This window comes from Ustilaginoidea virens, chromosome 2, assembly GCF_000687475.1.
Source record: "Ustilaginoidea virens chromosome 2, complete sequence".
In the NCBI taxonomy this organism is placed as follows: Eukaryota; Fungi; Ascomycota; class Sordariomycetes; order Hypocreales; family Clavicipitaceae; genus Ustilaginoidea; species Ustilaginoidea virens.
In genome coordinates, this window is record NC_057317.1 from 3,610,074 (window position 1) to 3,626,938 (window position 16,865).

Consider the following 16,865-nt stretch of genomic DNA (forward strand, 5'->3'; position numbering starts at 1 on the left):
AAAAGACTTTTGATTCTTTCGAGAGCTTTGGCCGGTTTCGCGGTGCGAGGATCCATTTCCGTGGCTTCTAGACTTGGTCGGCGCCACTGGCTGGATTGAGAAGCCTTGGCCAACGACGCGCAAGGCCTGGATATCCTGGCTGAGAGGAATAATCCCAATCTGAGAGTCCACGACCGGGGGACCCGCTCCAGTTGGCGTATCCTTAGATGTGACAATAGGTGTGACAATAGGCATGCCCAAGTCAGTCTCCTAGTGCAGGATTCTGCGCCCGTCTTATTGCCATGAGGGAGTCGAATAATTTTCGGCAGCTTTCTTGCGAAAGTGTTTTGTCTATCGCCTACGGGAGCTTTCGTGCTTTGGCGTGAATAGGCGCTTGGGACGTTTATGTTTCGGGAAAAGAGCAGAACCTCAAGCATTCTTAGTAGAAGGAGAGCAAGAAGCAAGAACACGGGTCTTTTAGTTTTATTAGTGATGTTTAATGTAACAAAAGTCTTGTCATCTCGGAAGCGTTTACAGCCAGTAACCCAGGGTTGTCATGGGAGACCGTCATTATGTGTAGCACTTGATGAGAGGAGTGCTGAACGTTCTGCCCATCGTCTTTGCCGTCTCTGCACGAATCGCGGCAGGTGGAGCGCAGGATACTGAGAATTGAACCCGAGAAAAAGATCTTGATCAAAGACGGGGTTTTCGCAGGCGAATAGAGTAATATACTTAAAAGTCGACAGGCAAAGATGTGGCAACGAGACTTGAAGATTGAAAGGCGATGGTAGCGGAAGACCATCCATCTGTTGATACCCCGAGGGCCAAGGTTCTGCCCCCATCGTGTCATTGGCAAACTGGAAAAGGGTGCTTTTCGGTCGTGCGATCGGTCCTTGCCTTGCTTGTCACTAGCCTGTTTGGTGAGCTGCAACCGAATTTCCCTCGTGAGTGCGCAGGATGAGAGCTCAAAGATGACCAGGAGGTCATCTGAAACGAGTCTTTATTGACGAAATCAACCGGAGCAAGCTCGTTCGAACGCTTATGGCTTAGACAGCATGACGACTAGAAAGCTGGTCGCGTTCTCCCCATAGCCGCCTTGTAAGTGGGCAGAAGTGAGGCCGACGCGGTCTCGGCACTCCACGCTGAGAAGAACGCTCCAGGGTCCGGTCTGTATCCTTCCGTTCGTTCGCTCGCCCCGGGTCGGGAAATGTCAAGAGGTCTGGACCATTCTAACTTTGTCACACCGCACCACCTTTGATCCTCTTCGAAGCGAGCTCGAGTACTTGCCGAGTGAGGAAGGCATCGTCGAGCATGCCATGACCGCCCCAGCATTTTCGTGTCTCTTTGAACTTCATGACCGTTTGAGGAACATGTCGGGAGGCCTGAACTCGTCTTCTGCGTTGCAAACCGGCCACGGCACGTCATCTCAGCCCATCATGTCCGAAGTTGACTTGCAAGGACTTCAAGGAGATTGGGCCACGGCTTCTATCGCCGGGGATCGGCGCTCCGCGGCGAGGATCGGGATTCTTTATCAACAAGGGGCAGTTGGGCGTGGCTGATAAACGTGCGTTCCATTTGGCCAAGGCGTAGGTGTTGTGAATGAGATGGTCTATGCATCCGTGGCGAGGATCCTCCTCGCTCCCTTGCGAGGCGAAACAGTGTTTATGGACAGGAGGAACAAGTGAAAGGGCAAGAGGCCATGGCCATGGACTATTGTCGGAATCGCTGTCGCAAGGTGCCCAATTGGGCACATTGCGACAGATGTGCCGCGCACCGCTGCACACGATGTGGCCCCTTTTCCTGTGCCCGGTAGGGCACGCGGGCAGCCCGACCCGACCGCGCCGGTGCACGTGACCACGGCACACGCACAAAAAGGCCACATCGTGTAATTCCTCTCTTTTACTTCCTTTCCCAACTTTCTTAGATAGTCATAAGTAAAGCAATAGAATCCGTTGCTTCGTGACCACCCGGTACATTATACCACGCGCGCGACCCTACGTACAACTGGGTATACCGAGTTTATATCAACAACTATAGCAGCTAGTTTGGAGTTTGGCGCCTAGAATGCTGGTTGCGGACAATAATTGCTGCCTCTGAGGGAACAAGTGACGAGTGAGGGAGGAGCCTTGGTGTCGAGTTTTGTGAAAGAAAGGTCAACTTGTATTGCAAGCTGGTCTGTAGGCACTAAAACCCGGAACAGCGGCACGACGGTGGCGGGGTATAAAACGTCAATTGCCAGAACAAAAATGCAGCTTCTGATATAGGCATCCAGCTGATCCTAAGGCGGCGTTGGGCCTAATCATTGCCAGTAACTGTCAACTGCTATCAATGGATATCTTGGGTAGGCTAGGAGGTACATATCTAGGTACCTAGGTGACGTCCGTGGGCTTCGCTTAGGAGCTGGTAGTCGGCCTCAAAGAACTTGCCTTAGGTAAGTAAGGTCTGGCACCTCCAAGGAGCTCGGTAGGTACTTGGCAGGCATCTGCATCTTGTACCTAGCGGGCAGGGCCCTGTAATGCTTGCTGTACTACGAGTCATGTACTGTAATACTGTGGGGATCTGGAATCTCGCAGCCGTCAACTACTGGGTGGAGCCGTACAATCCAACCAACTTCAAGTTGGTCCTTGCAAGCGTCTGCTGTCATCCTTTTCCGCAGCCTCTTGTTCCCAATCTTGCCCTGCTATGGCGCGCAACTTCCGGATTCGTCTTCAGCATGCACCATGAACTTGTTCAGGTCTCGTCCGGATACAAGCTGGGTCCCCGTAGGGCCAGCGTCCTCCTTTCCCGATCTAGGAGAAGACACTGGAAGCCTGCTAGAGTCTAGATTATGCGATGCCAAACTCCAGCCTGGATGCAAGATTTTCCGGGTCCCCAAGGATGACCCCTCAAAGTCTGAGCAAGTATTCCTTTCCTCTGATGATCCGGAAGCTCCCGGCCGAGGGGATGACCTGCTGGACCAAGTCTTGATCTTTCGCTATAGAGGCAGGTTCCACGCGGTAGATCACGTAAGTTGCGTCACATTGCCCAGGAGGTGAAACGTCGACTTAAAATGCTTTTTGTAGCGCTGCCCTCACTCGGCGTACCCACTGTCCAATGGCATGCCCTTTGACATTGAAGACTTTGGCGTCCGCCTCAGTGCCGGTTTAACGTGTCCAAAGCATGGCTGGGCGTTCGACCTCTTTACTGGCATGGCAGATACCGGTCGATACAAGTTGGCTGTTTGGGAGCTGCAGTTACGGGACGGGAGCGGAACAAAGGTCATTGACCCTCTTGCAGATGAGTCGGACCATGTGAACAGGACCTTGTGGGTGCGCAGAAAGCAAAGAATGGGTTGAGGTGAGGGGTGCTTGCCCGGGAGCTGATTCATGAGCAACTTCGCCCGCCCGCAGCCTGCAGAGGAGGAGATGCTCGCAGGCCCCAAGGTTTGGCTACGAGCCTGGGAATGGTTTAAGCCTCGGCAACTTCTGGCCAACGACAGGATATATCACACCGCAGAAGTGGAGCACCTGCCTGGCTGTTGCCCATATTTCCACAGGGTCCAAGGCGTTGTTGTTGGCCTCTGATCGCAACTGTTACAACCTTTCATAGTCGAGACTGTCAGCTTGCGAGCTTTTCCTACCGTGATCGGTGCTGATGCTGTTCATCCTCGTCTGGTACCTGTTGGAATGTTCTAGCTGTGCTCGGACGAGAACAGCCTCTGGCCAAAGATGGCGGACCACGGCCGACTTAGTTTATATAGCCGAGAGAAATCCAGCCCACCCTGAACTCAACTAGACATGTTGCCAGCATGAGGCGTTGTGAGCTTTTTCGAGCGTCGGCAAGCAATTTTTCGTCATATATCAATCGCCAGGGCATGCTATGGCAGTAGCTTAGTCGACAGCCTTGATAGCCCGCAAGGTATGGCTGCGAATCCAAGTCTTCCTCTCGTCTGCAGAGCATCCTCGCTCTCTCGTCTGGCCAATATCAGGACACCTGGGAGACATCTGGATAGAACACACACAAAGTTAGCCATGGCTCGTTTCATGTTTTTTTGTACATTTTGCGCCCCTGTTAATGCGGTGTCAGACTAGGCCATTTCCTCCTGCAGCCAAGCGGTTGGCGGCTCTGCGTATTGAGGGCCGCCGACTACAGTCATGGCCGGTAGGTTTACCAGAGATGTAGGTCTCATCATGCGTTTTTAGACTCGAAAAGTACAATAGTGAAGGCGGTTGAACCCTTGGCATTTGTCGACGTACCATACCAGCATGACGGTTCAGCGCCCGGCAACGCCCAGGTTCGACAGTTGACAGTTGCACTGCGTAACACGACAAGCTCGCCATCTCGACGCGCCCGGCTAATGATATGCTCATGGCAAGCTGCTCTAAGAACGAAGGAACGAATGTCACTTGCATCAGGTCATCACCGCATCATGGTAGCCGCACGAGGGGCCCTCGTGATGATGGTTTTAGGCAAGGTTGGAAAATAAGGATTGTTCTGGACCACAGCTCATCGTCAACAGCGTCCAAGAAGCAAAGTTCCGGGCAAGCTGACGGTTCACACGAGCAGTTGGTCTTGGTTTTTTTTCTTTTGTTTGGTAAGGAGGAGGGAAAGAGGTCTTCCGTCCTCCCCCTCCCTCCTTAAAAAAGAAATTTCTTGATTTCGACTCCAGTCATGTGACGTGTGGCGTGACCTACGCCGGGTCTCCACTCCCCGCCCCATCGGAGCCTACGTTACGGTGCAACGTGCAACGAGGGACAACAGCCTTGTGTGTGATCAATCGTGCTTGATTGGACCTTTGCGACATTGCCAGAGACCCGCCCGACGCCTTCACCATTAGTTGACCCACCCTGTACTCCGTACCGGTACTCCGTAGGCCTTTGCAGGTCGTCACACCCAAATTGGTGCATTCGCTGCCTCGTCTTTCAGGCCGCAAGCCGTCTGGTCGCCTGCCTTCAACCAACTCCACCTCTCACCACCTCTCACCACCGCTCACCACCGCTCACCACCGCTCACCACCAGCGCCCTCATTCATTCCGCCTCCACTCAGCGCCCTCACGACCGGTTTCAAGGACGCCCCATCCCTCGTTTCTCGCGTCGCAACGACCTCTCAACCTAGATCCTAGAGTATCCGCCTCCGTAGATCAAGCCAGCGCCTTGCATTTCACCACCACCAGCACGCACTAGGGAGCATAGAGCATCAGAGAAAATTCCGAGTGCATGACGTTCGTTTGAAAGGGGGAAAGCGAAGCGCAGACCAGCGACACCTCGGTCGGCGGCCTGTCGCCACTCGCCGCACCGTCCACCGCTATCCGCCCATCACAGCGACGTCCCATCATGTCTTACCATCCTCAGACGCCTCAAAGTCCCTCCCATTTTTCACCCGCAACGTCGTCTGACCCGACGGCGGGCCTCTGTTCCGGCGGCCCGTCGACCTTGACAGCCACTCTCCCGACACCTGCGCACAGCGTCATCGGAAGCAGCTCACATCTCGACATTACAATGTCTGATGAATCACCGCACAAGAGGAAGCGCGATGTGGATGACAATGGTGACCGTCATCGCAAGAAGATGCATTTCGAGGATAGTAAGTTGGGTATTGAGGACCTGCATTTAGATGTTGGCCCGAAGTACCTGCTTTGTCAAACTCGTAAGGATCCCCGCGCTGCCCTTTGCCTGCTTGATCCGCAGGTTTTCCATCCTTGACAGCTGTCGGGCATAACATGCCGCAATGTCTTTTTATGTTAACACGGGGGGGTGGTGGGGGGGAACCATCCCAAAACAAAAGAGCACCCTGAACCGTTACCTCGAACGTCTGAAGACTTGTACGCCATGTTTGGCCTCGCCGATCTTGCCGCCGAAGTCGCCCGAGAAAAGCCAAACGGTGAGAAGAATGCTTTGCGGAAGACGTACAAGGGTCACATTAAGCGGTTAGGTGTTGCTGGTCATTTCGATGTGCAGAAGAAAAAGGAGGACGCACCGTCAGAATTCATGGCCATGATCCAGGTTCCCGAGTTGGAATGGAATGTTCACCAAGTCAAAGGTCGTGAGATTTCCGATGGGCTGTCAGAGACGACCCTATCCAACCTCGGACGAGCAATGACCATGTGCAAAGGCCCCATCCCCAGGTCTGTATGGGACACGTCGGTTTTGGGAGATTTGGCACCATCCAGCGGAAATCCTTCAAAGCCCCTCTCTGCGAAACCGTCAGTGCCGAACATGCCTCTCGCCCCGACCCCCAACGCCATGGGCCGACCAAAGACTCAGGTTGCAGCGGGCCAGGATCCCATTCGACCTCGCAGGAACATCAAAAAGCGATCTTACGGCGACAGCAGTTTTGAAGGCTATGGCGAAGGGTTTCCAGACGATGACGGAGGTATGGACACGGGATACTCAACCGGAGAAGGCGAAAGCGGGCAGAAGCGACGCAAGAAGGTAGGTCATGACTACGCAGCTGCCTCGGAAGGGTATCCGTCATCTAACGATGTCTCCAAGAGCTCTGGAAATACACCGCAAAATCCTATCATGCGACAGCAAAGTTACGGCCCTGGAATGGTGGGAGCTTGATTGAAGCGCGCGACAAAATTTCTTCCCGCTAGTTGGTGTGGGTGTATTGATACTTGCGTCGCGACGCAACTCGCCGGCGTCGAGAGAAGTCGGATCGACCTGATTTCATTTCGCCCGGTTCGGCTCAACTCGGTTTCGCCGCCCTCTTCTTGATGTGATTCCTTCCTTTCCACCTTTGGTTAAAATTTGCATTTTCTCTGTCGGCAGAAGAGAAACAAAAAAACGGTGCATTGCTATATACCTTTTCTTTTTTTTTCCTTCTTTTCCTTTTTTTTCCTTTTCTTCTTTTGCTTTCTTTTCTTTTCGTTCTTTTTTTTTTTTTTTTTTTGGCTTGGTCACATGTACAGGAAATATCATGACAGATGAAAAAGGCCACCTCTACCGACACCTACAACCCTACCGCAGCTGCATTTTTTATTCGGACAAGCCAGAAGGCTTTGGCTTTGCGAGTATCTTTTTTTTCCCCTTTTTTTTTTTTTTTTTTTTTTTTTTTTCAAAACAAAAAAATATGGCCCGCTTGTTTTGTTATTATGAGCCCGGCGTTTGGGGGAGATAATTGTGGTATTAGGTAGTAACCTGGTCCGGCGTTAAATTTTCAAAGACCCCGGGTTTGTTCGCTCGCTCTCGTTTTCTTATATTCCTTTTTCTACCGTCGAAACAGCGACCGGGATGGAAGCCATGGAGGGGGAGGGGGACAGGCTCGAGCGCCGCAGCTTTGACTGGGCAATTCCAATCAATGAGAAACCACGGATGGAACACCGGATGGGGATGGTGTGAGGATAAAAGGATCTGGCGCTCTTGCAAACATGGACGGACCGTGTTTGCAGACATGGTTGTGGACCGAGTCAGCTTGGCCTTGCGCCCCCCCCTCCCTCCCTCCCCCCTCTTTTTTTTTTTGGCTTTCTATCTCTAGATACCGGTAGACGGCATCTTTAGCTCGCTGGTGCCAGCGTCGAAAAATGACTACTTGATTTTGATACTGGGTCGCTTGGGTATGACGTGACGAACGATGAGGGAAAAAAAACCCCTTGTCCAGTTGCGCCGATATCAGAAAGCAGCAGCGCACGAGGCGGTTTTTTTTCGTTTTTTTTTTCTTTTAAAAAAAAAAAAAAGGTCTCAACAAATCGAGGCGGTTCGGTCACGGTTGTCTGTCCACATGGCGAAGCATCAGAGTGAGCCCACGTCTGCAAGTCATGTCGTTTCTACTCCGTACACACGTCTAGTCCACACTTGGCATCCTTGACGGGAACAGTCCCCGTTGTCGCAAGGAAAAAGATGCAAGAAAACGAGAACCAAAAAGACGATTGGATGGACTACAGTAGACATGCTTTGGTATTCGTCATCAAGCTAACCCTTCTAATTACATAGCCAAAGATTTCAGGCCTCATCAACGCCGTTGCGGATGATGTACAAGAAAACAACATGTTGCCCTGCTCGGCTTCGTTCACCCGGTCGGAACGAGGCCTGAACATTTCCCGCGAGCATGGTATAGCTAAATACACACACAAAATGCATTTCTCGAGATGCGAATCAATATGTACATGGAACAAGAATGGGGTAATGGTATAAAATAAAAAGACCTTCGACTCTTTTGATGCAATGGGCAAGCAGATGACGACGGAAATCGCAACGCTTGCGTGGCAAAAAATGGACAAGCATATGGCACGAGACCCCAGGGTTGCCCCTGTGCTAGATTCCCTCCTGAAATCGAGATCCTGAAGCCCTGGGACTTTCTCGTGATGCCAAGGTGCGTGATGACTTATTCGAGGGCGTGGCGGGTGCATCGTCAACCGCAAAAGGGTCCTTGGTGATGGGATTTCTTGCAGGGCCTGATCGGATGACAGGAATGCCGCTGACAGGACGCATCGGAGACCCAAGGGCTAGTTGTGTCGCGCCCCCGAGCCTGGGTTGGAAGGCTTGTGAGGCCCCGTGATAGTCCGAGTATTCGCTGGCTGCACTCTCTCGAGAATACGAGTAACCATCCCCGCCACTGTGCAGTATCGATGGTAGTTTTCGGCCCGAGACACGGTAAAATCCACGCTCTTCACCCGCGCCAGGTTCAGCAGCAGGCGGGGGCTTCTTTCCGGTCAGACTGGCCAGAGCAGCTGCGATTGCTCCAGACGCAGCGGCCGACCGTTCAGCCATCGTCGCTCCTGCAGTACAGCCCGATGTGCCATCACCAATGGATCGAGTGGTTGTTGAGTGCCCGTCCAGCGTGATACGGTCTCCACTCCGCCTCTTGTATCGCAGAAACAGCATCAACAAGAGCCCGAAGACTGCGACACCAGCCACGGCTCCTACCACTCCGCCAATAACCTGCTTCTGCTGCCGTGTCAAGCTTTCAACACTATGACCGCTGCTACCTGCCTCGCCTGCAGGAGTGGGGGGCCATGTTGGTAGACCTCCCGTGACAGTGATGGTGCCGTACGCTTCATCACTGCAGCTCGTGAGGGCGGATGTTGAGCGACTCGGGTCCTCGGAACTCGACGTGGATTCGATTGATGATGTCCTCGTTTCTGATGTCGTCTCTAGACCAACGGATGAGGTTGACAGCGATGACGTGGCTTGGTATAGTAGTGATTTGTAGATGGAAGAGCTGTTGGCAGGCGGAATAAACGTTGAGTTGTGAATGTGAAAGGTAGCTAGACGGAGCTCGTTAGCAAAGGGTGCGGTGGGTACAGGAAAGGAACGGTGGACAGTCTTGTGGAACAGTTTCCGGAGCTTACTGTTTGTCGAGTTACGAATCTCACCCACAATCGGATAGGGAACGTTGGTTGGCGTAGAAGAAGCCGAGGCCGAAGCCGAGGTCGACTTGCGTTTGATCGATGCAGAGGGAGAAGACGCAGCGACACTCGTACCCGCCGCCGTAGACGAGGCAAGGATGACGCTGGAATGTGTATCGCTTGAGCTTGAGAGAGTCTTGCCACTTTTTGGATCCACAACGACAGTATTCGGAGGACCGTACAAGGTCGAGGTCTTGTAAGGCGATCCCCAAGGGTCAACGTATTGCACGAGGGAAACGGTTTGGACAACGTGCTTAACCGGCGCATCCGAGCTCTGGCTGGCGGCATTGACAATGACATTTGCGGCAACGATTTTCTCTGCGGGGTTGACGTCACCACCGTTGATTGAACCCGGGTTTCTTTCGGCTTCAACGGGTTTATCAAGACCACGTTGGTCGGGGGCGCCATCCCGACTTTGTTGGCTCTGAACATCCAACTGAGATGATTTGCGTCGAAATCGGTGAAGGAACGAGTGCGAGTGTAAGTGCGACTGCGCGTGTGAATGCGAATGCGGCTTCTTTTGAGAATCACGGGCCTGGAGGAGTAAAGACCCGTGCTGTTGGCCAGTCATGACAATGGAGTTTGGATGTGGGCGGGCAGTGTATGCAGCCCACGACGGTTACTCCCAGATGCAGTTGCCTCTTGGCTGACGAGTGGTCAATGGGTGGCCTGTATAATTGAACCAGGCGTTCTTCATTCAAGACTGCGCAATGCCGTCATCCTGGCGGTGAATAGACAGTGAAGAGATTTCCAAAAAATCTGGCTCGGGGATGACGACTCGAGGGGTTCCTTGACCTGCCGCAGAGGCAGTTAGCTGTTCAGTGCCAGGAAAGCGGTATGGTTGGTGGATTGCTGCTTGTTACGTGGCCGGATATGGTCGCCAAGAAAGAGAGTGGACTCGGGAGTGAGCGAAGCGTCCGATCGATCAATCAGGCGCAAACGAATTGAATGAATGAATGAATGAACGAATGAATGAATGAGTGAGTGAGTGAGGGAGTGAGGGAGTGAAGGGAGTGAAGGGACGAAAGAGCGAACGAATGAATGCGTAAAGGAATGAATGAGGTGATGATGCTTTCTGCCACGGCTAACTCGATCCGCATGAATTAGCGACGCCCGAAACCTGACAAGACAAAGGCGGGCATCGCGAGGCGACGGGGTTTTTCAGCAGCCTGGAGAGGAAAGGCAAGAAGGGGAAGAGGGACAAAGGACGGGGAATTCAAAAGGGGCCGGAGCTTGTGCGGCGAATGCCTGGGGAACCGCGAATCCCTGGCATGGTTCCTTCCTTTCAAGTGCATGGCTAATTTCGCTTCGACGTGGTGCGGTGTTGGGTGGGCCCTGGTGGTCAGGTGTGAGTGGTCAGTACACGGAGTACCCTAGGTACCTGCCTCTGTACGGAGTACCTAGGAGAAACGCTTGACAGCCCGCTAAACCTGATGCTGAAAAGCGGCACGGGCTGCGACGGGTACCATTGCCAACTCGGTAGGACCAATGGTAAGCCGGACCGGGCACCCCTTCATTAACGGTCAGGTATGCGCGAGACTCGACCCTTTGAAACTTTGAAGCCTCTGCACGTACGGACTAGTACTCCGTAAAAACCAGCCAGACAACTATTTTTAGCTTGGCATTTTCCGACGTCTTGTGCCTGAAGTTATGGATCTCCAGCACCCAATAAGCGGGCTAGATGCGGGTCAGTCAGTGCGCGGAACCCGCTAGCCGCAATTGCACAAAAAAAGAAAAAAGCGAGCACTAATTCACAGCACAATAAGTCATTCGGTTAATTGTTGGCCCGTGTGCCGAAAACCAACGAGGACGGGGCGCCTGACAACGGCAGATGACGTCAGCTAGGATTGGCACGCGATAGCAAGTAGAGGCTTGAATCGCGTCAACCGACCCCCTCGAAAAGACCAAATACCAACGTCAGGCTGGTCCTTCGAGTTCGCCACGCTCATATTGTGATACCGAGCCCTCCATCCCCGCACATAAGCCTGTTCCTAGCTGGCCGAAGCCCACAGACCCGCCAACTGATTGGGCCTCTCCGACGACGCATATCCCTTCAACGTCTGGCCGCGTCGCCAATGCTTCAGATATCCGAGTTTGACGTTAGAGTCGGGCAACATGCATCCAGAAAGGCGAGCCGTCCTTGGTGACAGACCAGCCACTGCGGCCGAGTATCAGCCTCTCACATGCGAGCAAGACGATCAAGACTCCGCCCTTGACGGCGCCGCCGGGCTGCTGCATCACGAGCATGAGATACCCTTCTCGTGGCTCGAATATAGCATCTTTGCTTTCCTTGGCGTGGCAATGCTATGGGCGTGGTAAGAAACCCACCCCCCCCCCCCCCCCCTTCCCGGCCACCACCAACTGCTCTCCTCTCAAGCTAATGCGGCATCGTCCCCAAGGAACATGTTCCTCGCCGCAGCGCCGTACTTTTCCTCTCGCTTCGCCAGCGACGCCTGGATCCGGGCCAACTTTCAGTCCGGCATCCTAACCGTCTCGACCGTAACCAACCTCGGCGCGCTCCTCGTGCTCAGCAACATCCAGGACTCGGCATCTTATCCCTTCCGGATCAATCTAGCGCTCCTCTTGAACACTGTCATGTTCTCGTTGCTCACCGCCTCGACGGCCGTGTTTGTCGACGCCAGCCCCGCCGCTTATTTCGCTTTTCTTCTCCTCATGGTGGCCTTTTCCTCGTGGGCCACCGGGCTTATCCAAAATGGCGCTTTTGCATTCGCAGCTAGTTACGGACGACCAGAGTACATGCAGGCTCTCATGGCGGGTCAAGCTCTGGCTGGCGTGCTGCCTGCCGTTGCCCAGGTCGCCGCCGTCTTGCTATTCCCGTCCCCGAACGCGTCCGCCGGCGAGGACAGCGACGGGGGTCTCAGACAAGGGCAGTCCTCGGCATTCTTCTATTTCCTCGCCGCAGTGGCCATTTCCGTCCTTGCCATGATGGTTTTTGTTCCCCTCGTCAGACGGCGCAACCGTCGTCTTGAGAACAGAATGACTGAACGCCTGGCCGAGTCCACGAGCAGCATAGAGGAGGCGGAGCGGGCCCCTCGAAAAGCCACGTCTCTGTGGCTCCTGTTCCGCAAACTGCGCTGGCTCGCCGTCGGCATAGCGACCACTTTCGCCGTCACCATGTTCTTCCCCGTGTTCACGGCCAAGATCCACTCCGTTCGTGAAGACGCGGGGGCCATTTTCCGCCCTGCGGCTTTTATTCCCCTTGGCTTTCTGTTTTGGAACTTGGGTGACCTGGGCGGCAGAGTAGCTACGATGCTTCCCTTCTCGCTGGGACACAGACCCTTTGCCCTGTTCCTCCTCGCTCTGGCTCGAGTTGCTCAGCTGCCCTTGTACTTGCTGTGCAACATAAACGGTCGAGGAGCTCTCGTGTCTAGCGACTTCTTCTATCTGTTTGTGGTTCAGGTTTCTTTTGGCCTGACCAATGGATGGCTTGGCTCAAGTTTCATGATGGCCTCGGGGGAGTGGGTAGAAGAGGGCGAGAGAGAGGCCACAGGTGGGTTCATGGGGTTTTGCCTCGTGGTAGGCCTTACGATTGGCAGTCTGCTCAGTTTCACGGCGTCCGGGACATGAAAACCATGTTCGCATTAGGGTGTTTGGGGATACTTGTCCGGGCATTTTGATTAGCCCAGGCAGCCTTCGTCCACGAGACGACATTCCATCCATTGAACGGACAAAAGCAATGGCCGTCAGAGAAAACTTGCAAAACACGCGTTTCTGATGCCTATGCATAGAGCATGTTGCGAAAGTGTCACGGTATTTCGGCTCAGATGACGTTTCACGGCAAGGCTGTTTGGCTTTTCCCCGCTGTGCAGCTATGGTGTACTGCTAAAGTGTGGTTATCCGAATTCCATCATGATGCACTTGCTGCCGTCCTGTTTTTCCGGCAGCAAGCGAAAGACAAGCGCGTGCCGATACCCAACGCCTCAATCAAAGTGGACAGCTAGCCATCTAGGCGACAGCCCGATTCCTGTACGTTTGCAGGCTTAAGCAGTACGTGCCGCAAAGAATGAATCCACCGTGTAATGCCGCAGACTGTAAGATCCCACATTGATCCGGAAGAGTGAAAGAAAAAGTCAAAGAAAGGAAAAGGAAGAAAGAGAGAGAAAGGAAGTATAAAAAAAAAAAAAAAAAAAAAAAAAAAAAAAAAAAGGACCGGAGAAGACAGGGCAGGAATTGCATGGAGTATCCCACACGTGCCTATTTGGTACACAAAGGGCATTCCTTGTCACGCCTCGTACTTGATCTGGCTGGGCGCCTGGAGTTTGTATGGCTCCAAGAGTTGTTTCAACGGACTGACATGCGTCGAGTAGGTGTACGTCTTGGTTCCCTTTGGAGCCTGCAGCTGCAGCTCATTCGAGCAGCCACCGTGACTAGGTGCACACCTGCGGTCCACGATCTCAATGACTTCGGGCTGTTTCGTTGATGCTGCAGGCCCGTGTTCGAGGAGACACAGGGTCGGCGGTCGGTAGAAGGAACTGTCGCAAAATATCCGTTCCGCCGTGTAAAACCCGCTCTTGACGAGCTCCTCCTCCACGCTCCTCCACCTCTCGAACTTGACCTGGGGATCCTTCCAGTCAAAGTCGCTGAGACGAATGCGGACCGATTGAGAATTCTTGTCTATTTGAGCAAAGCAAGTACAGTCTCGCAGCGTCATGGCAAGGGCAAAGAACGGATCCGACGGCATTGCGTGCAGCGGCCCAAGCGTGTCATGTGCATCTTGCTGTGCTTTCAACTCATGGATGGCGGGGTGGTTAATGACGCGTCTCAGCGCTTCTAGGTAGAACTCGTGGTTTCCCTTGTCGGCAAGATGGGGAGCTATTCGGAAAGGGCAGGAAACCTGCCACGGGCAGTCGGGGCTCATGAGCGCCAGAGGGCAAGGCTTCGTCTCTGGACTGGCCTTGTTTTTGGACAGGTCTTTGACGAGGTTTCTGAGCTCCATGGCGCATTGCCTACACCTGACGGCATCCTTTGGCGCGCTCGGGGACTGCGACAGCCACTTAGGCTTGAACTCGACGAGGACACAAGTGTCTGAATCTGATGGGCTGCGTCAGTTTGAACCACGGTTGTTGCGGATGGAATGGACCAGCTTGGAAAGGAGGAGGCCAGAGGGTACCTTGCGGCCGCATGTCCTCGACCAGAAACCCCCATTCTGTCTCGCCGACAAAGGTGCCTTTGAACTTGTCTTTGCGGGAGGGGTTGATGTCGCGCAACAGGCTGTTGAGTTCCCGGACAATGCCCGACTTGTGAAGCACCACAAGTTCTTGATGCACGACGTGGTCGCCCAGTATCGGCTTGATGGCGGTCTGGAGGAACTTTTGCTGCAGCAGGTAGTTGTAGGTTGGCGGAGCACCGAGTGACGGAACCTTGGCAACTCTCAGAAGAAGACCTGGGTGCCGAGGGTGTCAAGATTTTCAAGCATCGGCGGCCACCATGGATGATGGGGTTGGGACTGGCAGGAAAACGTACCTTTGAAGTCCCAGCCGGCGCGGTCACGCTGCGGAACCTTGATTTCAAAGACGGCATTAGCTGAGCCCTCTCCGACCAGCTTGACGGGCTTGGTTCCGGCGGGAAGGCGCTTGGTGCCGTGGTGATCCTGGCTCTGGCAGTTGACGAGGCAGGACTCGCTGCTGCCGATGACCTTGAGGATGGCCATGTCTTGGGGCGTTATGCAGATGCTGTCATGTTGGTGGTGGTGGTGGTGGTTGCGGTGGTTGCGATGGTTGTGGTGGTGCTGGTGGTGCTGGAGGAAGAAGTCATGTCCACCTACGGGCCCGGCAGCAGAGCACGGCGGATGCGAGGCCGAAGACTGGGAGCAGACTGACGAGGTGTCGTCGAAGCAAGGCTCAGGAGAGTCTCCTGGATCGGAAGCAGAGTCCTGTTGTTGGTCGCTGGGCTGGGGTGGCACAAGACGCAGGGCCATCATTGGAGGCACGGAGCCCTGCAGGTTGGATGCAAGGCACTGCAACGAGGGCGACGAGGACCGCCGGTGCCAGCACGCTTGCAGGAGGCGGGCGGTGGGCGGCGGGGCGCCTAGGCGTCAAGGCGTCAAGGCGTCAACTGTCTGGTGGAGGCTGTGGGGGGGGGGGGGGGGTGGACTGGTTCATGGTCCTCTGGGACGCCCGCTCCAGCTCCAGCTCCAGCTCCAGGGATGCATGCGAAGAGGGCTGGGACCAGACTGGATAAAGCTCAAGCTATTTATGGTCCGGATGCTCGCCGCGTCGACACGACATCTGGAACGGACCTCTGGCGAGCCGGCATACGCATACGGGAATGAGGACTGACGAGAGAAAACCTCAACATGGGCACCGGTGGTGGAGAAGGTCCCCGAGCGAAATTTGCCCAGGGGATGGATGGATGGATGGATGTCTACTCCGTAGGCTTTTTCTTTGTTGCTTCTGCCGTGAAGTTGTCAACTGGTGCTTGTCTGGGCCACCTTGACGCCACGACCCAAAAAAAAAATAAAAATACAAATAAAAAAAAAGGTAAATAAGCAAATAAAATAAATAAAGTAAATAAAAAGCAAGGGGGGAAGGAAGGAAGGAAAGGGAGGATAAGAAAAGAGCGTATCCGACGCGACCCGCGTCCTCTCAATTCAGACATGCCCGCTGCGCTTCCGCTTCCGCGTGCCGAACCTGGTCGGGACATCAACGCAAGTCGGTCGACATACTCCGTACAGACATGGCAAGCTGTCCTACGGTCCACCGCTGCTTGCTCACCAGACACCAAAGATTGACGTAATCTTCCCAGGCACTCGGGACCCCAGAGACCCCAGGCTTGGGAGGTCGGGTCCAATGGATGCACTGCAAGTGACTGTTCAATCACTGCACTGCCTCCAGCACTAGCACTGCTTGCAGCCCTGTGCGCACGGCCTCACGGCCTGGCCTGGCCTGGCCTAGACGGGAATCTTCAAGCCCTCACAAACACAGCCATGATGGCTATAAATATGAACCGAGCGAGCATGATTGATTGCAATTCGCATCGTGGCGTAGTTCTAGTTCCCCATGGGACTCTGACTGGCGTCTTTTCCCCCGTGCCATTTCCAACCAACCAAGAGCTCCGTATCCGCACATTTTCTCGATGAGAACAACCCAATTGGAAGCTTGCACGCGATGGATCCACCAATGTACGGGGGTGGGCGCGGTGGGGGCGCACCTGCAAAACCACATGCACCTGCAAACATTGAAACCACCTGCAAAACCCCATGGCCCCCCCAGCCAGCCTGCAGCACTTGCCTGGCTTGAGCAAGCCTCCCGTCAGTCCACTGTTCAACAACCACCAGAGACGATGATTCCAGGCCCCCCCCCCCTCCCTTGTCACCGACTCCCCCCAAAGTTGTCAACCTCATTTTTCTTCCCGATTACTCCATCTGGCATGTCGTAACCCGGCAACTCCGCTCTCCGCGTGAAAAAGGGACCGAACGAAGCCTTTCCCTTTCGCCTTCGGCGATCCTGGTGCCAGCCAGAATCTGCCCCAAGGGCGGCTGCGAGCAGAAGCGGACGGGCCTTTGTTTGCCCGTGGCAATCAATCCCTCAAGCTCTTTCT

General features: G+C 54.2%; 6 protein-coding genes across 6 annotated transcripts; 3 read left to right on the forward strand and 3 right to left on the reverse strand.

Moving 5' to 3' along the window:
* Window positions 1–475: 475 nt before the first annotated feature.
* UV8b_02758 (uncharacterized protein) lies at window positions 476–1,334 on the reverse strand (the record flags this gene model as incomplete). The annotated part of the gene is made up of 2 exons (XM_043140256.1): window positions 476–966; window positions 1,229–1,334. The coding sequence occupies 2 exons, from the start codon at window positions 1,332–1,334 to the stop codon at window positions 476–478; spliced, it is 597 nt and encodes a 198-aa protein (XP_042996190.1).
* A 1,365-nt stretch (window positions 1,335–2,699) lies between these two features.
* UV8b_02759 (uncharacterized protein) lies at window positions 2,700–3,314 on the forward strand (the record flags this gene model as incomplete). The annotated part of the gene is made up of 2 exons (XM_043140257.1): window positions 2,700–2,984; window positions 3,042–3,314. The coding sequence occupies 2 exons, from the start codon at window positions 2,700–2,702 to the stop codon at window positions 3,312–3,314; spliced, it is 558 nt and encodes a 185-aa protein (XP_042996191.1).
* Window positions 3,315–5,292: 1,978 nt separating this feature from the next.
* Window positions 5,293–6,522, forward strand: UV8b_02760 (uncharacterized protein; the record flags this gene model as incomplete). The annotated part of the gene is made up of 3 exons (XM_043140258.1): window positions 5,293–5,605; window positions 5,744–6,390; window positions 6,451–6,522. The coding sequence occupies 3 exons, from the start codon at window positions 5,293–5,295 to the stop codon at window positions 6,520–6,522; spliced, it is 1,032 nt and encodes a 343-aa protein (XP_042996192.1).
* Window positions 6,523–8,211: 1,689 nt separating this feature from the next.
* Window positions 8,212–9,876, reverse strand: UV8b_02761 (uncharacterized protein; the record flags this gene model as incomplete). Its single annotated transcript, XM_043140259.1, has 2 exons — window positions 8,212–9,164; window positions 9,249–9,876. 2 exons carry the CDS (start codon window positions 9,874–9,876, stop codon window positions 8,212–8,214), a joined length of 1,581 nt encoding a protein of 526 aa, XP_042996193.1.
* Window positions 9,877–11,420: 1,544 nt separating this feature from the next.
* UV8b_02762 (uncharacterized protein) lies at window positions 11,421–12,893 on the forward strand (the record flags this gene model as incomplete). Its single annotated transcript, XM_043140260.1, has 2 exons — window positions 11,421–11,620; window positions 11,705–12,893. The coding sequence occupies 2 exons, from the start codon at window positions 11,421–11,423 to the stop codon at window positions 12,891–12,893; spliced, it is 1,389 nt and encodes a 462-aa protein (XP_042996194.1).
* Window positions 12,894–13,548: 655 nt separating this feature from the next.
* UV8b_02763 (uncharacterized protein) lies at window positions 13,549–15,243 on the reverse strand (the record flags this gene model as incomplete). Its single annotated transcript, XM_043140261.1, has 3 exons — window positions 13,549–14,357; window positions 14,437–14,709; window positions 14,790–15,243. 3 exons carry the CDS (start codon window positions 15,241–15,243, stop codon window positions 13,549–13,551), a joined length of 1,536 nt encoding a protein of 511 aa, XP_042996195.1.
* Between the last annotated feature and the right edge of the window lie 1,622 nt (window positions 15,244–16,865).